General features: G+C 40.2%; 2 protein-coding genes across 4 annotated transcripts in view; both read right to left on the reverse strand.

Annotated features, from left to right (window-relative positions):
* LOC134539469 (FMRFamide-related peptides) overlaps window positions 1-24,373 on the reverse strand; it is a 67,659-nt gene extending 43,286 nt beyond the window's left edge. The window contains exon 1 of the mRNA XM_063381529.1: window positions 19,312-24,373. The gene's annotated coding sequence lies outside the window, so the exon portion shown is untranslated. The remainder of the gene's footprint in view (window positions 1-19,311) is intronic.
* A 95-nt stretch (window positions 24,374-24,468) lies between these two features.
* Window positions 24,469-26,695, reverse strand: part of LOC134539468 (moesin/ezrin/radixin homolog 1) — a 74,033-nt gene continuing 71,806 nt past the window's right edge. For all 3 annotated transcript variants that reach the window (XM_063381527.1, XM_063381526.1, XM_063381528.1), the window contains one exon: window positions 24,469-26,337. In XM_063381527.1, the coding sequence (XP_063237597.1) occupies window positions 26,173-26,337 (165 nt within the window). In that variant the 3' untranslated portion in view covers window positions 24,469-26,172. The remainder of the gene's footprint in view (window positions 26,338-26,695) is intronic.

The raw sequence follows: 26,695 nt of genomic DNA on the forward strand, positions 1-26,695 counted from the left end.
TTTTTTAAACAACGCGGGTTTCTAGATTTGCCAATCACCAAAAGTTTTCTCTTTACCGATCCTGTCATATTGGCCGCTACCAAAACTGTAATTCTTTCTTTTGACAACTTTCCTCCAATACACTTTTCTGATTTGAATTTTAAAGTTTTGTTTGGTGTCAACTTGTAAAATAGACCCGTCTCATCAGCATTAAAAATGTTTTCGGCTGAATAACGAGCCTTAAGATCAGGCCATACCTTTTCTAGCCAGCCATCTGTAGTGTTCCTATCGACGTCACGAGCCTCCCCGTTGATCAGTCCATAATTAATGTTGTGGCGCTGCTTCCACTTGCTCAGCCAACCTTCAGAAGCCTTAAAATCAGGAATGCCAAGCTCTGTTGCATAAAACTCAGCTTTCATTTTTATCAAAGGTCCAGAGAGTGGTATGTTATTTATGCGTTGCTGTTGAAACCACTGCAGAATAGCACGATCTAAGTCTTCATACTGAGGTTTTCGCATTTTCTTTTTATCCCCATGCACATCTGCGTCAAGCCACTTGCGCCTATCCTTCCAAATGGTAGCCACAGTCGATTGGGAAAGCCCCGTTCGCCGCACAACATCAGTTTGTTTTTCACCATTTTCAATTGCTTTAACTAATGACACTTTTTCATCCACGGTGAGCACTTTCCGCTTTCTTGGTAGCATAATGGTTAGAATAAAACTTATAAAACACTCATTAACTTACACGGTGCAGTAAGGTGTACAAAAACAGCTCCGATATGAACAGCCAGGCGTGACGTGGCTAACTGAGTAAACTGACTGAGCTGCTTGGCGCGCGCTCAACTTCCCCACCACTGAACTGCCACCCCCCGTGCCGATTAGTGGACTCGACCACCCCCTCGCCCGCCACTGACCTCCCACCCCCGCGCCGACTAGTGGACTCGACCACCCCCTCACCTAAACACTGGAAATAACCGGTTACGGGCATTGACCTTGAGTCCAACTGGCGATCGCTCGTCAAGTGGTACGACTGGAAATTTGGTTTTATCGTAATGTTTTACTGTATTTTGATTAGTGTTCTAAGTAAATACATCGTTATAGAGAGTGAACGATATCGTTATTTAGAGAGAAAAAATATGTTGTTCTTATGGTAGACCAAACGTTAATGTCAATATCAATCGTTATAGAGAAAGTATCGTTATAGGGAGAATCGCTATATGGAGAGTTCACTGTATATACACACCACCTGCGACGACGTGGGTGCAATCACCTCCACGTCCAGAAGGTAAACAACGAGGACAGCGCCTGTTGGAGATTATCGCCCTCCGGAGAACATGCTACAACCCCCCCCCCCCCCTACACCCCTCTAGCCGGGGGCGGAGTTCCCCTCGTCCACTCCTGCCCCCGCGGGGCCGGGCTTATCTACACACAGGCGGAGTCTGGGCTCCTGCTGCAAGGTTCATCAAGACACAGTCAGTTGGAGACATCAGTGCGACGGGAAGCCTGCGATTCACTCGTCCTTCTGGACACACCCGAATACTCACGTTGGCAAGCCTTCTTTTCACAGACGAGAGAGCCAAACCCGAAGTTCCGCGAAGTTCATGCTCGCTTTTTTTTTTCCGTACCACAACAAGTGTATTTATTTGGGTGAAACCGTTTACATGATTTCACAGTATCTTTAATGTAGCTATCCTTACCAAATCAACCGTCCGCAATGTTTTAAAGTATTTATAATGTAGCTAACCTAACCTAATTGACCATTAGTTATCATGAGTTGTATATTAATTATCAATGAACAAAAAAACCGAAGATGCACGATCGGGCGTTTGGCTCTCTTGTCTGTGAAAAGAAGGCTTGCCAACGTGAGTATTCGGGTGTGTCCAGAAGGACGAGTGAATCGTAGGCTTCCCCAGTGCGACTTCCCGAGGTGGGTGCCCGCTCTGTAATCTGGGGCTGAACAACATTTTCGATGTAAATAATAGAAAAAAAATGGGGTTGTCTGTAAAGTCGGTTTACGGACGATAATTTTACGTGACAACGTCATAAGAAAACATTGATGAAAAATTTGCATACTTTTATGAATTGAACCGAATTATCATCACTGAATTATCATCATTTTGTATAATACAAAGGAGGAGTTAATTGAAAATTACAATTTTTTTTTTCCATTGAATACTAAAATTAAAGCAGTTGACTTTTTTATACGATCGTTCATATGAGCGATTTATATAAGACGTTATCACGTCAAAAAAGTATTTAATATGGAACACTGAGCGCCTGGATGGTATTCAATTCAATCTTGCTGCAGTAGCAGAATTATTTCATTGAAATAATTGGGGTTAGTAACACGTCGCAAAAAATATGTGGAAGATGAAGACGTTATTCCGAACAGTTTGGATGAAATAATTTTACGGCAGCGGAAAGACGTCCAGTGTTCCATCTTAAACTCTCTCTCTCTCTCTCTCTCTCTCTCTCTCTCTCTCTCTCTCTCTCTCTCTCTCTCTCTCTCTCTCTCTAACATTAACAATAAAAAAATTGGTTGTCTGTAAATCCGGTTTACGGACGATAATTTTACGTGACGTCATAACAAAACATTGATGAAATGATTGCATACTTTTATGAATAAAATTGAATCATTTTTATTGAATTATCACTATTTTGTATGGATACAAAGAAGGAGTGAAATGAAATCTACAATTTAATTCATAAATTTACTTTTATTTGCACTCATTAATTCCAATATGTTTATTACTTTAACGAAGAGATTATTTTAACTATAACTTTTATACATGTTTGCTATTTAACTTCTTCCAATCTGTGTTATTCTGTTAAGGATAGGACGATGATAGGAAAAATAGGAAACGAATGGGAGTGTTTCAAGTTTAATGTGTCTCGAAAAAGTCAAATCGATGGTTGTTCCAATCGAGTGGAAGAGAGATAGATGCGGCGCAAGCGTACAATGAGCGTAATGGGACAAAGTGCGTAACGGGACAATGAGTCATGCTTTTTCGTGCGTGTAGCCGGCGTTCATAGATTTATGAGACGTTGTCACGTCAAAATGTCGTTGCAGCTCCAAAGACGTGTGCCAGACTCGGGAAGAACTTTTAGACAATAAGTCGTGATGATGTTTTCCAGTTTCTCGGCCGAATTCTTGACTCGACCTGCAGACGTGGTGATTCAACGCGGCAATGTTTTGGGCCACAACGGTCAACGAAATACTGCGACGTCTTCCCACTGCAGTGAAAATGCCTTCCAACAGGAAATACTGCATTGAAATGAAAACTGACAGTAGCCCGCGTATCGCTGTCGTAAAATTATTTGATTGGGAACTGTTCGGAACAACTGCTTTATTTCCCACATTATTTTGTGAAGTGTTGATATCTCCAATAATTTCAATGAAATAACGTCCACCTGGAACGCGCCTGGAGAAATCTGAACATGGGCTTCATGCCTGGTGCCCAATTACTAGAGACCTGAAAAATTCGGGTTTTCATTTTGTGTTATGCTAAAATTCAAATAATTACACATTAGTGCGGCTTCTGCCATTGGTTCACTGTTAATCTGGAGGACTGAGGGCCAATTAGAGACCCTCACTCATAGAAGTGTCGAATCACAGGTTACCCAGTCGAGACGACTCACAAGTCAGCAGACAATGTACAGTTGGCATTTGCCCGAGTGTGTAGAGGATATTGGAGTCTATCCTGAAGCTCATTGAACCCGCGAATTTTTCCGGACTCTACAGATTATTTTGTGAAGTGTTGATATCTCCAATAATTTCAATGAAATAACGTCAAACTGGAACGCACCTGGAGAAATCTGAGCATGGGCTTCCTGCCTGGTGCTCAATTACGGAATGTGCAGAACCTACAATGTTCTGGCTCACGGTTGGTCTCCAAATACATTCTCCATAAAATTTTTAATTCTCTTCAAACGATTTTTCAGTCTATTTTGACGCCAATTGACGCTGATTGTGCGCAAGACACGCTCGAACGCCCGAACCGCAATACACAAATATTGTCAGTAGCTAGAGTACACTCTTTTTGACGTGATAAACGTCTTATAAATCGATGAACGCCGGCTGCACGCACGAAAAATTGTCACGTTCCACCTGAGCCGAGCTTGCAATAACCGGCCAACCACCGTGCGAGAAAATCTTCTATGATATCAAAACAGGTTAAGACGGGCTTTTTAACTAATTGTTTGTGATTATATTTAAACAAATTATTTAAATTAAATTTTCAAAAACTGTAAATAATATTTGAAAATTAAATAGTGTGCAATTTTTCATCAATGTTTTCTTATTACGTTATCACGTAAAATTATCGACCGTAAACCGACTTTAACGACAAACCCCCCCCCCCCCCCGCTTTTTTTTTAATACATCGAAGGACCACTGTGATTGAATTGTCAAATAACTCGCTTCCCAAGGCAATCCCCTGCAGACAGACCCTGAGTTTCAGTAATTGTTTAAACGGGTGTGTTTTCTCGGGGTACTCCCTGATGTGTTCCCCAGACCTCCTCAGTGCCATGTTGGTAAGTGGGGAATCACATCTTAGGAACAAATTTATTTATTTATTTTTTCTCTGGTGCGCCAAAATTGGGACACTAAATAGAAAACGAAAATAAAAAAAAAATTAATTCAATTTAAACGCTAGAACCATTCGTTACCTCTTATAACAAGCGTGAAACATTTCAGCGGCAACGGTTTAGAGCACTCATTCTCTCTTGGACCTCATTTCACGCTTGGCTTAGAGAATGTTTTTTTGAAAGGACGCACGTTAGTTTAGGCGAATGAAAGAAAAAAGAGGATCCTGTATGCGGCAGGTGTGAGGGAACAAAATAGTGGTCACGAGAAAAAAACCAAACAAAAAAAATGGTGAACGCTTTCTACAGCCCCACAAACGCCATGGTTTTTTTTTAACTAAAAGGAAAAAAATAGCTGGGAGCTTTTGCAGTGATATTATCTCTCTAACAAGCATAGTTTTCAGGACTATCGATTAGAAATTTTGATTTCACTGATAAGAGAGACAGTTGTATTTAGCGAGAAAACGTGAATGCTTGTTAGACCTAATTTTTTTCACAGCTTATTTTTATTTCTGGCTATGATTGGTGAGAGGTGCTTTTCCACACTTTGAATGGGCCAATTAGAATGCGTTCACCGCACTACCAATAACTTGGTGTAAGATTATCCTGAAGATAACTAAGTCGTGTTAAACATTGCGATACCTACCATAACAGTAGCAAGAGTCTCCATTACTTTAAAGTATAACAGTGCACAAGAATTTTCCGTCTCTAGTTTTTTAAAGTATTATTTTGATTTCGTCAATCCGATGGGGAAAATTAGTATAAAATTATAATTGCATAACTGTAACACTTAGAAGGCTATGTGAAAGGGCTACGACGGAAAGGTTCAAGGCGAGGAGCCGACCGCCATATTGAATTGTGATGTCATGGCCACCATCTTGGTTTACCTTGGATCACCTTGGATCTGGCCTGGACTTTGAGCACGGAAAACCATCTTGGATTCTAGAACGTTCCAGATCCCACCATCTTGGATTCTAAAACATCCCGCCATTTTGAATTCCGCCATCTCGGATTCGTCTGCTGGATGCCACAATCTTTGTTTCTGGTGTTTGTGCCTAGAGTGCGACAGTGTCGCTCTGTCTCATGCACATAAAGTCGATTATCCCATCCCCTGCCAGTGTTTTTTCTAACTTTTAGTAATCTTAGGCCTTATGCTAATGTGTGTAGGTTAAATTTATACATGCAAGAACAGTGGCGCATGTAATATGGATTTTAATGACTTTCATTGCATTTGTTTATCTTTGCCTTTCATCGTAAATTTGTTTGTATTTACTTTTTTGGGGCCTTTTAGCCTTGACTGTAAATTTAAAAGTTTATATTTTCTAGTGTGTGCCCAACATTTTATATCATAAAATGTACGGCTTTAATCAACCTAGCATACGGGTTTTTTTTTTCTATAATTTTTTTATGGTATACAAGTGCTGCAGCACTTTGTAACTTTTAGCTTTAGTGGCCCTAGTTCAATACATGCTGGTGGTGATATTTGTGAATCAACTTGCCTCGCGGTAATTAAATGTTGGTCTATCATGTTTCAAGTCTTTCCTTTCAGATGTCCTTAACAAATCACTTTTACTTCATTCTGCGCATATTTTTGGTTTCGGCTGCTGCGACCGCAACTCCTGTCTCGAGTCGACATTTACCATCTCAAGTCCATCAGCTGAGTGTCGTGGTAAGACATCTTTGTTCGTTATCTCAAGTTACTTTGCTACTTGTTTTCCATTATAAAACCCAAATTACAAGTGTTAACTTCAACATTCAAATGGTGCTTCCGTGTTCTACGATGGAACGACACATCCAGCAGCAGCAGCCACAAGACTGATCGTGTGTGGAGGCGGCTTCAGTTGAGTCCTAGCTGAGCAAATGAACATCGTGTGTGGAGGCCTTAAGGAGCCCGCCTCGTCAGGGGTGTGTGTTAGCCTATTCAGTCTCAAAGTTAATAGTATAATGGTCGTTCATAGATCACAGTCTACATTACAATCTTGCTATCGAGTCTAACCTTAAATCTTACAACTTGAGCTGATCTATTTCTCTTACTGAACAACATGCTATTCTGATCGATTTTGGAGGTTGAATTTTCTGTAGAACATCTGTCCAGGGGTACAACTGCTCATCCTTGATTGTTGGCCACCTCCGGTATTTGATTCCTCTATCCATACACTTTATGAAAGTGGCTTCTTCAGTAACTGAAATATTTTCCCAGGGTAAATTTCGTTGTTCCATCTGATAAGAACATGATCACCTATATCAAAACTTAAAAGAAGAATGTCCATGTGACTGAGTTTTTACTTTACTACTCTTTGTTGAAATACAAGGATTTTTTTGAGACTAGTAGTATCCAGATGAAAATGACTACATTTCCCCACACATTGAGAACAAGAAAGGCTAAGTGAGGCGGGATGATAAGCGCGACGCTCGCTGGTATTTCTAGCGCGGTATAGCCTCTAAGCGCGAGGCTCTAAACTGACGCGTAGTCTTCTCGTCGTCACAGGACAACTGTGAAATTTGAGCGGTGACCGTAACATTATATGGTGGAGAAATGAAGATAAATGTGTAATGCAAGTCCTTTAAGTGCTTTCAAGAATCTGTACCTGTTATTTTACGCCTAAAAATTACTCTGAAAACATGCGTTTTTGGCCATTTTAACTCTTCTGAAAAAACGGTTCAAAAAACTTAATCAGAAATCAAAAGTACATTTCGTCCCTTAGCGAACTCTTTAAATGCTTTTCGTAAACAGATCCCAGTCGGATATCTTGAGTAGTTTTGAAATCGCGTTTTTTTTTTTTTCGGAATCTCTGCACCACACGTGTGTGTCCGGGAAGGCGGGGGCCTTGAGACGAAATATCAGCTGATTTTGGCTTATTCTCTTGTCTGTTCCTGAGGTTCGTAGGTGGTATCCAGTGCGCACCAGCAACGAGGTACGTGCGCGAGCCGATTTTTTTTTCTAACCTAACTAAAGCTAAGTGTATTTTGGAGCGGTCCGGGTTGGGGGAGGTTAGGGTGACCAAACGTCCCGTAAAAACGGGATTGTACCGTTTTTTAACGATCGTACACGGGGTCCCGAAAAAGTCTCCTGGGACTCCTAAATGTCCCGTATTTACGTTGGGTTGATGATACCCTTTTGTCGCGCCTCTCCTCGGACCGTCTTCCCCCTCTTCTCGACAGTTGAACTCGCCCATTTTAGTTACCTTGTTTAATTATGTTTTTAAGTATGTCAGACATACTTATAATAAATAAGTATTCACTGCAAAATTATTGTTTTTATTTATTATACGCCTCACAAGTTAAATTAAATTACATATTCATAGGTAAATTGAAAAAGATTTATAGGTCTCCAATTAGCAAAAAAAGAGCATGTTTCAATGATTACGTCTCGATGCAGGCGCCTCGGACCCCCCTTTAGCTGGAGGGTATCGCCCCCAAACCCTCCTTGGATGTGACCCGTTTTTTCAACTTTATGTGCCTAGGTGCGTCTCAGGCCGAAGCCTGCACGCCCCGCCATGCAGGGAGAGGGTCGCATGCATCGTGTGCTAGGAGGAAGATTGGCCAGCCACGGCAGCGATTGGCGCCATGACTAACTCCCCTCACTCTTAAATCTAGACTATAACTAGAGATAGGTTGGGTCCAGGTAAAACCTGCATAGACACAGGGGAAACCCCTGGGTACTGTCATGCGGGGTGCAGGAGTGTAGGAGGATACAGGAGACAAGAGGATGGGTCTGGATGAATAGTTGGACAGAGTAGAAGAGAGTCTACCATGCGGACGTGTGGCGAGAAGAACACGAGAGAGTGCGTGGACCTCGGCGGGCGAGTTACGGCCGGCAGTATCTCAGCAGGAGCCCCCCATTGTGCGCGCCCGCAGCTGATCCCCGGCGCACGCCCCAGGGACATGGACCCTCCATCCCGACCCACAATGCCCCGCGAGCGAGTCGTGACGTCAGGAGACTGGCTGAAGTGGCGACACTCCCTCTCCCCCCCCCCCCCCCACATCCACCACAGCGTGACGCTCGGAAGACATCTAAAGGTGTGACGACCAGGGGCGCAACAACTAAATTTCCAAAAGGGGGGGGGGGGCAATATACCTTTTTATAAAGAATCGTCGATCCCCCCCCCCCCCCCCCTATTGAAGCGGGCCCCGGGAAAATTTGTATTTCAAGGTGGAAAATGGTGCTATTTAAGCAGTTTTATTATCTAAAAATTGATTACACAGCACTTTCTTTGCCCCCGTTTGCCCCCACTTCAAGGTTTCAGTTGGGGGGGGGGGGGGCAAATACCCTTGCCCCCCCCCCCTGTTGTTGCGCCCCTGGTGACGATCACAAGTGGGATGCTATCGATGGCAGAATGGAGGACGGAGCTCATGAGTGGGGCGCTCGATGGCATGTTTGCATTACAGCACTGCAGAGGAAAACAAAAGTCTCTACTTTTACATAATATTCCCAGAAATAGTTTCTAATATTACAAGAACAAATATTATAACTTTGTACAACACATGGCTATGTTTTTTTTTTTTGCAAATATGAAATAAGATATTTCCAGATATAATACTCAATATTTATTTGGAAAATTTGGCGCATATTTTTATATTTTATTGATGTTTCAATAAAGCATATGTTTTTTTTAAACCGTGGAAAAGATAATCAAATATTCAGTAATTGGAATTTATTTTTACTATTCTGCTTAATTATGTGCGCAGATAAAACTGAATAGCTATTCAGGGAGTGGGGCGAATGGTTTACAAAAACTTCAAATATTGCAGGTTTTGAGACAACACAAAGCATTAATGCCCGGGTAAGAACCCTAACCCAGTAATACTGCGAACACTATTTTGAGTGAAACAATCGTTTTCATGCAAATGAGCAAAACTGAACCTATCTGTGATTTTATATTAATAATTCTGTTCATTAACAACAACAACAACAACAACAACAACAACAAAAATATATATATTTTTTCGTACTTGCACACTTTCCTAAAGGCCGAAATTTGTATACGTTTATAATGCGCGTGATGGATATGCATCAAATTTTTTTTGTTCGTAGTGTCAATTAATCCATTTATTCGTCAAGACAATCCCAGTGTACACAGGACAGTCCGTGATCGAACGGCCCCGGGACACCTTTTCTTTACTTCGTTCGGGGTTAGGTTTATTTCCGTCATAGGTAGTCCCTAACTGATCATTCGTAAGATATAAGAGTAAGGACAATTAAAAAAATAGTGGGAGCCCTAAGATGCACATAAAGATCTGCCATTCCCGATTACACCCGAACAATTCACCTTCGACCAACTTCGGGATTTGTTTTATTTTTGCACAGGAAAAATTTAATTCAAATATTAAAAGTGGTCGGTTATGTTAGCTACATTAAAACACTTTAAAACACTATGAACGGTTAGTTAGGTTAGTATAGCTACATTAACATAAACAGAAAAATATAAATATATATAAATAATCCCGAGGTTGGCCGAAGGTGAATATTCGGGCGTGTTCGGGCAGGGACAGAACTTGATGGACATCTTAGACTTCCCGTCGCAGTTGTGGGTGCTCTGTAACTGAGTGCCAGTGTAACTGAGCGAGTCGATGTATCTCCTCGGCCAGTGTAGCCGAGCCTGAAAGCTTCAGTCGCGGTCCGATGGGGGAGTTTAGCGCCTGGCTGGCTCGGGCTGTGACGAGGCGCAAGTCAAACACCAAGTCCCCTCGCCGATGTCTTTGTTGGCGAGTCGGGGCTCTATGGAGGAGGGGGGGGGGGGGGTTATATTCCTGTTCTTCGGACCACGTGCAGGCGCTGCGCTGTTTTCCGGCGGGAGAAGCCGTCAGGTCGACAAGGGAAGCCTTCTTCTCACAGACGAGAGACCCAAAAACCCGAAGTTCCCCGAAGTTCGTGCTTTTTTCCCCCGTATCTTCAATGTAGCTATCCTAACCAAATCAACCGTCCACAATGTTTTAAAGTATTTATAATGTAGATATCCTAACCTAATAGACCATTAGTATCCTTTTATCAACACCGCCATATTTATTTACAATGATTTTTTTTCTCCTAACCTAATTAAAACTAAGTGTATTTTGGAGGGGTCCGGGTTAGGGAGGGACCTAGGTGCGTCTCAGGCCGAAGCCTATACGCCTGGTCATGCTGGGATTAGCCATGCAGGGAGAGGGTCGCATGCATCGTGTGCTAGGAGGGGATTGGCCAGCCACGGCAGCGATTGGCGCCATGACTAACTCCCCTCACTCTTAACTCTAGACTAAACTACTAGATAAGTTGGGGCCAGGTAAAACCTGCATAGACACAGGGAAAACCCCTGGGCACATCAATGAACAAAAAAAAAAAAAAAACCCGAAGATGCACGATCGGGCGTTTGGCTCTCTCGTCTGTGGAAAGAATGCTTCCCTGCCCGGCGGGGCGGTGTTATCGGCGCGCGCGGCAGTCGACCGCGAACACGAGGAGACACGCAGCACTTTCATGTCGCGGCGAGGCGCTGCAGATAAGCCCCGCGAGTCATCTGGCGCGGGCAGGCGCTATCGGGCGCCCCTGGCACCACCTCCGCATCCGCCCCGGGAGAACTCGAGGAAGAAATATCAACCCCTCCGGAGCCTCGAAACCTCACTGGAATTACAGGGATTCTAATCACATTGAACTGTTCAGCACAACATCTCTGACGCACACCACCGCTGCTTCACGCTGGTTGTTACAGAACTGACCGAAAACAAAAAAAAAAAAAAAAAAAAAAAAGGGGGCGTGGCTGTGTCATGGACACGTGTATTTAAATTAAATTTGCAAAAACTGTAAATTAATATTTGAAAATTATAAAGTATGCAATTTTTCATCAATGTTTTCTCATGGCGTTATCACGTAAGATTATCGTCCGTGAACCGACTTTACAGACAACCCCCATTTTTTTTTTTTATCTCGACCTCCTGCGTGCAATTCTTGCCCCGGGAATAAATAGTTCCGGGCGTTTGGGCTACACCCTCGCAGTTTGCGTTGCTTCTCTCTCTCTCTCTCTCTCTCTCTCTCTCTCACTCTTTCTCTCTCTCTCTCTCTCTGTCTCTCTCTCGTCATTGAAGCGTGAATACGTGTCATATTTTCTGTACAAAATATAAAATACGCATTTTTTTTAATTTTAACACCATATATATTCACTGTAACTATTTTACACTATCGTTTTATATATGCAATCGATAGATTTTGACGAGAGCCGACGATTGAAATTCAAACGAACGTCGTAGCTTCTCCGAGTCAAAAGTTATACAAAATGGAAAATCTCGTAAAGCAACAAAAATGACCTCAAAATGGCGGCGCTTCCCCCTTCCACCGCGCGCGTTGCGTCACAAGTCCTCGCTTAGCGTAACGAATTCTTTGATCATTTAGCTATCCAGTGGTGTAATTTAAATTTTGGTTGGAGATGATAGATATGTAGCTGCACCCTGCAACACCTAACTGTATCATTCTGTTTTTTTGAATTGCCTCCCACTATGAAAGCAATTTTAAAGACGTATTCACGTCAAAAGGACGAACACGTAAACACGAAGTTGGGAAATAATGCGCACAGAATCGGGTTGCCTAAGATGTCCATCAAGTTCTGTCCCTGCCCGAACACGCCCGAATATTCACCTTCGGCCAACCTCGGGTTTATTTACATATATATTTATATTTCTCTGTTTATTTTACTGTAGCTATACTAACCTAACTAACCGTCCATAGTGTTTTAAAGTGTTTTAATGTAGCTAACCTAACCGACCACTTTGAATATTTGAATTCATTTTTCCTGCGCAAAAATAAAACAAATCCCGAGGTTGGCCGAAGGTGAATATTCGGGCGTGTTCGGGCAGGGACAGAACTTGGATATCTTAGGTTTCTCCACAGAATCAATGCAGGCAAGTGTTGCCAAACCTGCAACCACAACTGAGAGAGGCCGCGGTTCCCACGACTGCTTCTACACGACAATGTGTCAGTTTGTCAATTAAAATGTCTGTTCTTGATGTGCAAACGTCTTAGCTCCTGGTACACGGCACTTAGTAAGTAAGAGTAATTTCGTAATGGAAATGTGTAGCCGCAGTGCTGCCATCTGTGTAAGTCTCAGAAATGGCGGACACGTGTGATTCATCCGTGTATATTGCTTTCGTGAACATCGCTGAAGTTACACCGCTCATGGGTGTTAAAAAATAAAACTTTAATAATAGTAAAACTATCATTTAATACTTTATGTTGTAATTTATAGTCTTAAAATTAAATGACAACTAATAAGTTAGAATCCAGGTATTTCGTCTTAGTTAACATTGAAATATAGAGATAGTGCGGCGTTCGTCATACTGTAGGCACATGATAAATTGTTAGCCCTCATATATTCAACACAATGAAAAAATTGGAAGAATTTTGTAATGAAATGTTTACTGTTAAATACTAAATGTTTAATCAGTTCAGTAAGGTTAAGGTCTGTTTGTAGGAAGTATTTCATACTTCTTTAAGTCGTTTAAGAAAAAAAAACAAATATACATACCATATATAATCATTGTTTAAAAATTTTCAGGTTAATATATTTTTTTAATGCCATAGAAGCATAACTTCGATTTACTTGAGTGTATACACTCCATTTTTCTAATACGCGTGTTTAGATTTTCAATCGTTTATTTATTTTTTCTTTCAAATCTTGCCCAAAAATAAAAATCTTGTGATGAAAAAAATTGGGGGAGTGGGGAACATAGAGAGAAGGAAATCGATCTCAAATACATCCGTCTTCGACACGATAACTTCGGCGGATCAGCCGATATCAAATGTTAAACATGAAGCCAGCACACACAATTGGGAAGCCTTCATTTCACAGACGAGAGAGCCACACCCGAAGTTCCCCGAAGTTCATGCTAACTTTCTTTTTTTCCGTACCACAACAGGTGTATTTATTTTGGATGTAGCTTACTCATACGTCATACGCCGTTCTATCTCATTGTATAAACCGGTGTGGCATTAAATTTTGCGGTCGATTAGGATAGGTTAGCTACATTATAAATACTTTAAAACATTGTGGATGGTTGGTTATATTAGGTAAGTATAGCTACATTAAAAATACTGTAAAATTATTTTATGCTTGCTTAGCAAATAACTTTATAATATGTAGGTATCCAGCGCTAGGAAACCGTTTACATGATTTCACAGTATCTTCAATGTAGCTCTCCTAACCAAATCAACCATCCACGATGTTTTAAAGTATTTATAATGTAGCTAACCTAACCTAATTGACCATAGTTGTCATGAGTTGTCCAAAATAAATATTCACGGACACACCGCAAACGAAAAATATGGCGGCGTACAACTAATACTGTTGCCTTGTTTAAGGTCTTTCCTTTTATCAACACCGCCATATTTATTTACAATGAACCAAAAAAAAAAAAAAAAAGATGCACGATCGGGCGTCTGGCTCTCTCGTCTGTGAAAAGAAGGCTTCCCCACACAAATCCGTGGGATGAAACAGTCCATGTGCGACTGAACACGAACCACCACGCCAGCCTTTTTTCATTTTTAATTTTCCTCGTGCGCCTAGTTTTCCGTGGGGAAAAAAATACGGACGATTATTAGAAAAGGGGAGTAGGCCTATTCAACAGTTAGGTACTAGTATGTAACTCAAAAGTTCTGGTCAGTGACTTTTTTCAGATTTCAATGATGATTTTCATGATTTCTTGCTATAAAAAAAACTGTTTAAAAATTTTTACTGTCGCATAATAAACCAGTTTCTGCAGTGTTTGATTACCAAGGTTCAGTAACGCGCATATCGAAACTAGATAGCCCTCCTTTAATCCAGCAACAATTACGTGGTCGGTTCGGCGGAGATGTCGAGATAACAAGCAGCCGGGCGGGTGATGTAGGGCAGTTGGTGGTGGGGGGGGGGGGGGGGCAGGCGGCGTCGCGACGCTGCATCGGACACCGGCGTCCGGCGTCCAGCGTCCGTGCGGCGCCGGACCACGTGTTCACTGGGTGCCTGAGGGGTCCCGGCAGTGCTGACAGGGTCTTAGGGCTCAGGACACAGCCAACTGTCTGGTCAGCTGAGCGAGGCAGGGGGCCTAGCATTGGCGTAGCTGTGTTCATAAAGTTTGAAGGGGGGGGGGGGGGGACAAATAATGATCTTCATGTCATGTAAACCCATTACCCTCTTACTAAGACGGGGGGTCCGGGGGTCCTCCACCGGAAAATTAGGATTTTAAAAGTACAAAATAGCGCTTTTTAAGCAGTTTTTGTATCTAACCATTGGATACATCGATGTTAAAATTATTATTGTTTCCTTAAGATAAAATTTAAGAGTGAAGAAATTACAAATAAAGTTGGGCAGAATAATATTATAAAATAAAAATATCACGGTCTACAAAGTTGGGGGGGACAGTCCCCTCCACCCAAAAAGTTCAGGGGGACACGTCCCCCCTGTCCCCCCCGGTTCCTACGCCCCTGGGGCCTAGGTGATGATTTCGGTCAAGCTGTGGCTCTAACACCTTCCTGGTCAAAGAGGGGGAGTAATCCCTTGACAGCTCTGCCGTAACCTTACTTGCTTTGAAATTGCCATCTTTAATTCCAAAACATAATTTTTTTTTATTTCACGTTTTCTTTAAAGGAACCACATATTTAACGCATTCCAAATGGAAACATTCGTGAAGGGCGAACTATCCAGCATGGCATAAATAAACACAACAAAACTAAACATCTATGATAACCTGGATTTATGGAAACGTACATCGGGTATTACCCAGGTGATACTTTTCATTTAAGATCCACGTTGCCGCTAGTTAAGGTGTACGTTGCGAAGTTTTGAAAATATAATATTATCAAACACGAGCCACAAGCAACATTGACAGCCTTGATAAAGATCATTTGTATTTAAACGCTTAAATTAATGTCGTTAAAGGACCAATACCGGAGCGACCATCATCATCATCATCATCATCATCATTCACTAGTAATCCGCGCAAACGATTGTCACGGAATTTATGTTACTGATAGTCACACACAAAACTAAAGCTAAAACTCCGTGGTTACGACCCTTCACGGCTCCTGGGTATAGGCCTACTGAACTGGAAGCTTTCCCCAAACTGGTTGCTGTTTCATCGTAGAATACGAAAGAAAACATTGTACGTTGCAGTTGCAGTTGCTCTGTTAGTTATTCAAAAAGGGGGGGGGGGGGAAATAAAAAATAGCAAAGCAACCAAAAAGTGTGAACAAAGATGTCTGCCGCGACACCCAGCTGATGGACTGGCAGTTTGGACTGGCGAGTCCGTTATTTGGTTGGGTGGGGGAGGGGGAGGGGGGCTTCACACTTCCAGCCAATCCACTGCGGGGCTCTGCATCATCTCCACATGGACTCACTGCACGTGTATCCAGTCCGAGGTGGCAATGAGGTGGCAATGAGGTGGCAATGAAGTGGCAATGAAGTGGCAGTACACACACCACCACACGGGCGCTGCTCGAAGCCACTTTTCAGTCCGACTGGAGGCTTGCACCGTGGGCGACACACCTCCAGGCCTTTGTTGCAAGGGTGGTGCTACGTGCTAGTGTGAGTGATCTGGGGGATTCTCATTCATACTTATAAACAATCATTAGTAAATGTCAACCATCATTTCTGCCACTACCATTGCACACACACAATAAATAGTTTTAAGTAGCCCTATCATTAAAAATTACTGTCTCTACCACGTGGGACTTATTTTTATAGTTCTGTTTTACGACACACGACATGTGATTCTGTAACGAAGCTTAAAAACATATTTTATCACACACAGGTTAAGTTGAGATAACAAAACTTTTCATGCACATATAAAACATTTCAACATCTTTTAGGTCTGTTAATTATGTATAGCAACATTCTTAGCAAATCATCTATTTATTTTACCAAGTTCTACTTGACAGTTTAGTTTTTATTGTTTTCGCTATTGCTATGTATAAAAACGGGAGGCTGTGTTGGAACTGACATGTTTCTTAACCCAATCAAGTTTGAAAGGTTTAGTTCCAATATCACCAACACACGCAAATTGACGTGTGATTCACCACTGGTGTAATATCTCCACTGGTAGCTACTTCGCTCACGTGTCTCTCTCTTCCTACAGAGGCTGGTACTTCAGACACTGATAAGTGGAACCTTTTTAGAATCAAATGGAGCTGGTTTTCCTTAAAACTGCCATTTCATAAAATTCCGCCTGTATAAATTTGCATGAGCCTCTACTTAATCAAAATTATTTCACAGTATTAAAAGTGTGACACAATTAAGTTTAAATGTGAAAAGTACGCTATATTCTGAACAAAATGTTTTCCTTTTTTTTTTTTTTTTTTTTTCAAGGCTCGTCTTTTCAAACAGAGGAACCATAGGTTGTCAACTCAAGTATATATATTCGCAATACGGCAATATTTCACTTTGATACAGTTCATGCATAATATAAAGAACTAGTAACAAAATATTTCAGATATTTTTCTGCATTCAAACTGACACACAATACAACAAATGACGAGCATTTATAATCCCAATCAGCTCGCAGTCTTTGCCATTATGACAGATGTTATTTCGAAATATGGCATTCAATACTTGAGCAACAGATATTCTCCAGCTGGCCACACATGCAAATGACAAATAATGCGGTGCAAATGGATGGCAGGAGGGTGCAGCAATTATTTTATCGAATAGGTACCGTAAAATGGGGTAAATAACAGTCTCCTCAAAAAATACGTATGAATAAAATCGTTAATTGAAATGTTTCTAATTTGAAAGTTACCGCCTGATCAGGAGTGTGTGTCGGCGAGGCGGGATGATAAGAGCGACGCTTGCTGGTGCTTCTAGCGCGGTGTCGCCTCTAAGCGCGCAGTCTTCTCGTGTTGCATACAACTGTGAAATTTGAACGGTGACCGTAACATTATTTTATTATTGGATATAAATGAAGGTAATGGTGTATTGCAAGTCCCATAAGTACTTTTAAATAGCTGTACCAGTTGTTTCATGCCTAAAAGTTACTCCGAAAACATGCCTTTCAGCCATTTTTAACACTTATTTAAATACAGTTTATAAACTTAATACGAAATCAGTACTAATCGGTCTTCAGCGAATTCCTAAATGCTTTTCGTAAATATATCCCATTCGGTTATGCAGAGGTGCCCCCCCCCCCCCCCCCGCGAAATTTTTTATGCGATTTTCTCAATGATTTACTCAATTATTTTATAATATTATACTTTTTTAGTATTATATTTTATCACATTTTGCATTAATTAAAACTGATTTTCTAATAATAATTTTGGTCATATCAGGTAATATTTCCATCCTGAACCGACAGATGCCAAACTGCTTTTGTTGAGGAAAGTGCTGGGTTGCCAATTTGATTTACAAGATCCCTTTCAATTATCAAAGCACCAGAAACGTATTTTCACATTAGAAGCTATAATTATGTAAATAATATATACATTTTTCTCGTCTTTTAACACCCCCCCCCCCCCCCCCCCCTGAAATTTTAATGACGCACTCTGCGTCGTTACCCCCCCCTTGTGGGCACCCCTGGGTTATGTCGAAGAGTTATCAAATCACGGTGTTTCTCCTGAAGCTCTGCATACATACAGTATGTGTGCCCGGGCAGACAATGCACGGAATTTTTTTATATATAATTCGCTGAACATACTGTTTCTATTCACCACGCCGTTTCTATTCGTCCTGCATTACGGTAACTAGATGCAGAATTTAATTTTGAGGAAGGAGTGTATACATATAACCCCCCCCCCCTTTTTTTTACCGTGTACGCCACAGGTGGAGTTGTACATCAATAAAAAAAAACAGTTCTTTGTTCATACGCTTTCAGGCTTTTAAAGTGACTTCCACAGGTGCTTGGTGAACACTGCTAGAGCATTCATAGAGTATTTAGCGCATTATTTGCATTACGTTCACAACAGCTGTTCCACATGGGCATAAATTAAAAAAAAGTTAAAGGCAGATAGGTTAATCAAAACCCTTTGTCTGCTCTCCTTCCTAAAGGACGAACACACAATACGTACACCCCGCGCGAAGGATCACAAATATCGTCAATTATTTTACTAATTACATATAACACATATTTAAAGAAAATATCTCCGACGGGAGGTGGGTCAAAAACAGAGCTGAAAGTATCAAACAAAAGCTATGCATTCGGATTGGGCCGACTGTACAAAGAAAACCATCGTTAAACTACTTCCATCTACTGTTTATTTTTTAAGCATGATTGTAAAAATACATTTCTCGTACTCAAAGCCATTGAGTTGTGACTAAGATACTTGAATAATAGCATTCCCTAACAAGAATATATACTGATAAAATATTTTAAAAATACTATACATTATTCCGGTACATATTTTTACGATGTATCGATAATACGTAAATTACCTGGTGCCATGATTTTAAAATTATTTTGTGTATACCAAAATAGGAACCATAGCAAATTAATGAGCGATTAAAAGAAATCATTATAAGCCAATAGTTATAGCTACTATCAAAAAATAAAATTACAAAAGTTAAAAGAATAATATAAAAACTCAAGTTCATAGTTTATTCTTCATGGGGCTCATTTCAAATTACTCATTTAGGCGGTGAAGTTGACTAACTCATATGTTTCTTCGCGCGAAAGAAAAGCCACGTTACTTGCTGACGGCTGGGAGTATGAACGAAATGCATTCAAAACAACGATTATTCTTTCCAAAGTCTACACAGTGATGTAATCCCGCAGCTAACTTCATGCCCATGCAAACACCAACAATATCGGACCGGAATGTACTCACGGATTGCTGCGTCGCAGTTTGCGGGACAGCATTCGCAGACCAGTCCAGGATCTTCCATCGTCGATAGAGAGCCTTTGTGAAAACACACACACAGCCAAAGTTCTTGTCCTATAGGCCGAGCCTTCGGGCTCATAGACCTCCGCACGTTCACAAACATCATCACGGACTGCCAGACCGACTTCCGCCGCAGCCCATCAGTGTGTCTGTTAGGCTGAGCACCTGCCTGTCTGTTCGCGAGCCCACCCCCTCCACTTTGTCACAAGCCACGTCCGCGGAGACGTTGTAGCGCGCGCGTGCGGTCCGCCTCAGCTGCGCTTAGCGCGAGTCATCGCAGGGTACTCTGTCGCCACTTCGTCAATCTTGTACGTCCGGACTCCCGAATTCGCTTAGCGCGGGCCATCGTAGAGCGCGCACAAGTTCGCCAAAGCATGTTTATTTCTTTCCACAGCAAAGTTCCGCCAGCATAGGAAAAATATTACGGAGAGTCTTAAAACCTACAAATGCACTAAATATAAAAAACATTACTACCTAAATTAATTAAATATAAAAAAAATTAAAAAGGGTAAATTTAACAAGTTATTTTCCCTGTTCAGGCCAGGGGACAAGACCACACCTTCAAGTAGCTATGAAACTCTGCTGCAACCCTTGCAATTATAAGCATACCTATATTAATGTTTGATGTCAAGGGAGACTTAACACTCATATTAATATTGTGGTGTTAAGGGTAATACAGGGGTAAGAAGACAAATGGAAAAGATAAGACTGTAGCAGAAAAAAATTACCACCAGTTTGAGGATTTATTTTCGGTCTACTGTGCTACATACCAAAAAGACAAAATCTTACTATTGCTTAAAGCCTTACGTTAATGAGAAATAACTATCAATCTGTCCTGCAGCAATGATCACGCATGTCAATATCCTGCAGTTTTCAATGTGTGGCCAGCAGATACTACCAATCACTATCAAGATTTCTTTCACATTTTCATGTAACAAATTAAGTGCTTTTTAGCTTCCCAACATGGGAAAAAATATTCACTGAAACCTTTCAAGGGTTTTTCCTTTTGGTACATCATTAGCTTTCAGTGTAGGTAAAATCAGCATTCTTATGCAACTTGCAGAAGTTTAAAATAATTGAATACCTATTTTTTTTTTTGTTTCAACCAATTCACAGATTGCATCTATTAAAAACATTAGAGTAAAATACATTAAATATAAGGGGACTTATCTCCCAGTGCAAATCCTACATTTTGGGGGTAGTACCAAATTAAATAGTATATAATTCAGGCAGAACCCAATAAATGTAAATATATTGTGGGAAGTAGTAGTTTTCAAGCATGGCATTTTAAATTACTAGTCATCTTTAGGGAAACACCCACTAAGTACATAGAACAGTCCAATACAGCATTCTGTTCAGTACATTCAGCAAGCCAGTACCAAGTGAGCCACTTGGAACAATTTTTATTTTGGTGCGTTTCAGCTGTTTGACAGCTAGGTCGCATTACTGGTGGCTTCAGTTTTTATTTCACTGAAGAGTGACAGTAAGTTACATTTCCATAATGATTTTTTTTTTTTTAGGAACTTTTATGTAAATGCTTACGTGTTCCAAATATTATTGAATTGTATATCATTTCTTTGGTACTCTCATGCAAAATCACTAATATATTACCTTGGTCACGAACATGCCGCGGCGAAGATCTCCAACTGCAGTATTCTGGACTGTTCCCAGTAGTACAGCAAAAGCTCATTAAAAAAAGCTAGTTTATGAACCTCCAGTCTTGATACTTAAAAAATAACTATAAAAATATTCAATTTTTTTTCTTTTTCAGAAAAATGCTTGTAGCTTACATTACCACAAATTGAACCGAGTTATTACTTACCATGTTAGTTAACGCTCTTAAAGCAATAATTCACGAAAAACGCAGTCTGTAGAAACAAAACATTAGCCAAGTGCTCAGATTCAAGTAAATATTTGGTTTGTATAATTAGAACTAAAATATTTCATGTTCTAAGCTGGAAATTTTGATAGAAGTAAGTGAGGGGAAAAAGTTAAAATATCTCCAACTGCTGAAGTAAGGCCCACCTTTAGGATTGGCAGCGGGCCCCGCTACCAAAACCCCAAGGGTGTTGTGCGTGTGTGTAACACTCATCTCACCCGGCAGTCCAGGCCTATACAACAGCGCAAAAAAAAAGTTTTGTTATTAATACTTGGGGACAAGATTATGTGGTGAATTACGATAAAACAAAAAAACCATCATGAACCTCCAGTTCAACCAAAAAATAATTCAAATCACAAAGAAAAATATACATTTCTTTTTAATGTGAAACAACGAATGCTATTTTTATATGTCGGTACCAAAGTGCATAGATCAGGAAAATTAATTTGTGTGCACCTATATTATTTAATCACTTGTGAACTACAATTGCTTGCAGATTAGGTAATATACAGCAAAACCCCTTATTTGCACTTTTCATGGGGACAAAGTAAAAAAGTGTAAAAAGCGGGAAAGTGTAAATAAAGGGAAAAGTATAAAAAGGAGTACAGTTTACCTTATTTAGAATTTTTTTCCTTTTGTTTAATAGCACATACTACAATGCAGGTACAAACACACTAACAACAAATTTTACTTTAGTATTTAATCCATTATTAATTTACCACATTTGACAAAAATAAAAAAAAGAATGAAAGCCAAAATGTTTTTCTGATTACTTCCTAAAAATAAATTTGAAATTTTCTTCTGCTTGCTTTTTTGGCTGTTCAAGATTATTTGCCTCTCCAAATTATAAATACAGTTGCAACCGGCAGGGTTTATAACAAATACGGGCTACATACACATTGCTCACAGTAAAAATTTTTTTAAGAAAAGGCCGCAAATTGTTGAATATTTACCGTCAATAGCGCGCCAAACGCGGAGAAAGGTCATTGTACTCGGTCAGCTGCTGTAACGACGCGGCGGCGCATGCGCACTCTATGCTCCGCCCAGGCTCATGACGCCATCAGCCGCCAACCAATAGATGCGAGCTTAGCGGAAAAAAATATAAGCTCCACCTCCCGTGTACCAATTTTATCCAGTTCTAATACCAGTTTATTGGTATACGCACCAGTTTTCTCGCTGCCGTGACATGTTCAAGTTTACGTTTATCATGATGTCTTGATACCAATAATTAATTATTTACGATCCCCAGAAATAAATGGTTAGTTTAAAAAATATGGCGTCAACTGTACAACACTTCCCAAATTATAAAAGACGTATAAAACAGTTACCAAGACACCGCTCATTTTATCTTGTGAAGTTTATGTCTCGTACCAGTATTTCGGCTAAGTTGTGACATAAATACAGTATCAGAACTTACAAGCAGCCATGTTTGTACATTCATGAGTTTACGTTTTTCCCTCGTGCATTTTAGATTGTCTCCTGCTATAATTACTCGTACTTTTACACGCCTAGGCTTAAATTATTACATGTTTAGAAATAAAAGCAACTTTTCATGTTATAAAATATGTATATTTTGCTATTTAAAATGTTCATTGCCTACTAGCTCCACGGTATTTTCTGGTTGTTTATGGTTGTTACGTGACGTAAATAGCGGGATTGATTCGATTTTTGAGACGTAATTCGCGGGAAAGTATTGTATTGGACTATATGGGAACCAAACGGGACCTGAAGAATATAGTGCAAATAACGGGAAAACGTAAATAACGGTAACGTAAATAAGGGGTTTCGCTGTACATTGTTCTGAATGTATCTTTAACAAAAACTTGTTGCAAATTTTGCTGCAAAAATGCAGCATATCAACATATGTACTTGGGTGGAATAAATATTACAAAACAGAATTTTTAAAAATATTGAGTGTTGAAAATAATAATCATATTTATTGTTATGTTGTAGAAAGAATGTAGTTTACTGATAGCCATCAAATAGTTCCACTATAAACTTCCTGGCTGCATCAGATCAGTTTGATGGCACCAAATTAGGTCATCTGGATTACATAAACTTGCAAAGTTTCAAGTCAATATGACAAATTATGAGTAACTAGGTTGAATTCAAAAGATTTGTTTACATAGTTGCAAGTGAAGCTTATAAAAAAAAGTGTTGTAAATAATGCTGAAATCTTATACTGGACTAAAAACAAAAACATAAAATCATCTCTCTATTAATACCTTCATCATCCATGTTTCTCAGTTAAAATTGCATCCACAGTGAAGTGTTCACATGACTTCTGCCCCTCCTAGCCGCGATCTATGCTCCTGCACTGGGTTGTGTTCAAATGAAGCTCCGAATTACGTACATATGCTGTGCATGTGCACCGAACGGAGCTATTTACACGTAAGAACTGTTACTTGAACAAACGGTACTGACGCAACAGGCAGTTGCTGACTTGTCCAAGCTACTGCTGGGAGGAAACTCACAAGTCCCAGAATGTTTAGTGCTGATTACAAGTCATGAATCGAGACAAAAATAAAGATCACTCCATGTTATCAACAGACTACTTGCAGACCATTATCTACATACTGCCTTAACGAAACCTACAGGATGCAACGATCCACATGCACAGCTTACGAGGTTCCCTGCAAATAAAGATGAATATTTTGTTGAATTACAATTTTTTTTTGAATGGACATACCAGGAATGAAAACGCACCCCACTTAAGCAACTAGACCTTGGGCGTAAAAAATAAGTGCGAGAAGAGATGTGGCTGACCAACAGTGCATGCAGCAATGCATTTAGAGCAAGCTTCAGAAATCTACAACTCAAGAAGTATAAAAAGTCCAGTGTTAAGAATCGGTTGTTCTAATCCACCACAAAATTTTTAAACTGACTTATTTTCAGACAGTATATAATTTTTTTTAAACGTTCAGAGGTGTATCCAGTAGTGAAAATTACCCCTGAATTTAAGGAACTGTTAGGAAGGAAAACAATTTTTGAATTGATTTTCACACTTTTTTTTTAATTTTTAAGGGGATTTCAAATATGCAAATAACCCCAAAATATCCTAACACGAGCACGTCTATCAGTGCTGGATTCCAGAACATTACTTTTCACCGCTTGTTAGATATAGCGCATGTATGTTAAGGATTCTTCACTTTCCCAAGAATCTATGCATCAACTTCATTTGTGCTATCATATAGGAACATTTCTTAGCTAAATAAACAACACAATAATGAAAGAAAATTTATTACATAGGCAGTTCCTTGAATCTACAGCAAGTTTTTAGTTTGCAAAGTATAATCTCAAGGCCTCACACATTCTCACACACACAAACAGAAGTTTGAACAATACAAATTAAAGACAAAAATCAAGGATTTTCTGTGAAAAAAATCACCAGATTTAGATTAGTAACTGTAAAAATTTTTTTAGGAAACAATTTGCACTTGTTTAAGGCCTATGATAAGAACATGCAATAATCCCATACCACACACAAGAATACCTTTGATATACTCTACATAAGAAAAATATGGGTTTCAAATTACAGGATATACAGAAAAACCTGAACAGCAGTTCTTCATTTCCCAAAGGCAACATGGCTGAAAAAAAAAATATTTGGTCTGAAAATTCTCGACAAAAGTTACAATCCTGTGCACCAGGGATTATGTACAGTGTGTTCACAAAGCACCAACCAAGTAGTTATGGACAAGAGAAAATGAAATACTTTGCTTTAGATGGCACTGCCAGTCTGCTTTCCGAGAAAGCAGCAACACAAAAATATATATATTTAAAAAAAAAGACAAACAGTAGATACAAATGAGCAGTAAAGTAACTACAAAAGATGAGAAATGTTGGAAAGCCAAGTTCAGAAATAAATAATTACAACACATTATATACTTCTTACAACTAAAATTAAATAAAAATTCTCAAAATGGCCAAGATAATATTTCTTTTTTTCAGAATATGTAAACATTATTGCTAACAAATGGGATTATTGTAAATCCACCAACTAATACATGATTATTACTGGAATGCTAGAAGAACCCCCTACAGTTATGTTACCTAATCACTCGACTGTCGCACTCAACTCCCGAGCAAGAAAATGTAAATGCTACCAACTATGAGCTTCTCACTTTACACAATCCTCCCCACACGACAGGTTGTGCAAATAACCATGCCAAGTCGATAACTGAAAATACAGGGCAAAATGGCTACGTCACTACGGTTCAAACATTGGAATATCAAAAATAAACCTTTATTATTTCATTTTGTCACTTTCTCCGCACGATGCTACAACAATAACAATGTGATAAAACAGTTTTACAAATTACAGTCGGGTGCAACCCTGCGTTTCGCAAGCAAGCGGGAAGGACGACAATCCCGCAGAGCAGGCAGAAGGGGGAGGGGGGGGGACTGAAGATAGTCTCAGGAGCACTTGGTTTAAGTCACTGGATAGTCCACAGCTAGGCCACAGAAACAACCCGCTCGCCAACCGAGTCCACAGCAAATACTCCTACATACCAGACATACTCGTTACAAGTTTGCCCTGTATTTCCTTAACAATTAAATCAATTTTTTTTTTCTTTTTTACACACTGGAACAGTCTTCTAAGTTATTTTGCAGGAATCAACTTTACGTAAGGCCATAGTGAATACTCGTTCAGCCTATCTCACTAACACGGACGAAGCTATCCAGAGATAAAAAGCTTTAAGTACTCCTGTTCTCGCAGCTGACGCGAGCACAGGGTGCCATGTAAAACTAGTGCTGAGTAACAATTTCATCAAACAGAACAGATCAGATCAACAGGCATTGTCCTATTTTAACTAATGTGGATAGTCAGTTTTTTTTTTTTTTAACAAAATATACAAACTGGCCCCGCTGCTACTGAAAACAGTTCCCTTACATCGCCATCTAACGAACAAGTGCGGCGCGACGGCCTACATGTTCTCGAACTGGTCGACGCGACGCTTGGTGTTGCCCTTGCGTATCTCGCGCAGCGTCTTGTACTTGTCGCGGCCTTGGCGCACGTTCTCCCTGTGTATCTTGTCCAGCAGCGTCTCCTTGGTGACGTCTCGTGTCTGGGCCAGGTCCTCCTTCAGCGCCTGCCGGTCACACGACGACCCTTAACCTCACTACTCACCAGCGTCACACACAACCACAACTGCTGTGAAGCAAGTCCTGCATGCTGTGGCACCTGGCCCATTAACACAGTGTATACCCGAATCTAAGACATATTGTACCATAATTTATAATTCAAAACAAAGGGGGTCGCCTTAGATTCAGACACACTGATTTTTAGGTAAACATACCTATTTTGGGTCAATGTTTTCAGGTTGTGCAGTAGTTATTGGCTGCACATGTTACAACCGATGTTTTTGGAATGTTCTATAGCCCAATATGGCGCCCATTTATGGAATAGTTTCTTGTACAAAAACATTAATGTAGGTTGTACAATACTTC

Source organism: Bacillus rossius, chromosome 15, assembly GCF_032445375.1.
Source record: "Bacillus rossius redtenbacheri isolate Brsri chromosome 15, Brsri_v3, whole genome shotgun sequence".
Classification (NCBI taxonomy): Eukaryota; Metazoa; Arthropoda; class Insecta; order Phasmatodea; family Bacillidae; genus Bacillus; species Bacillus rossius.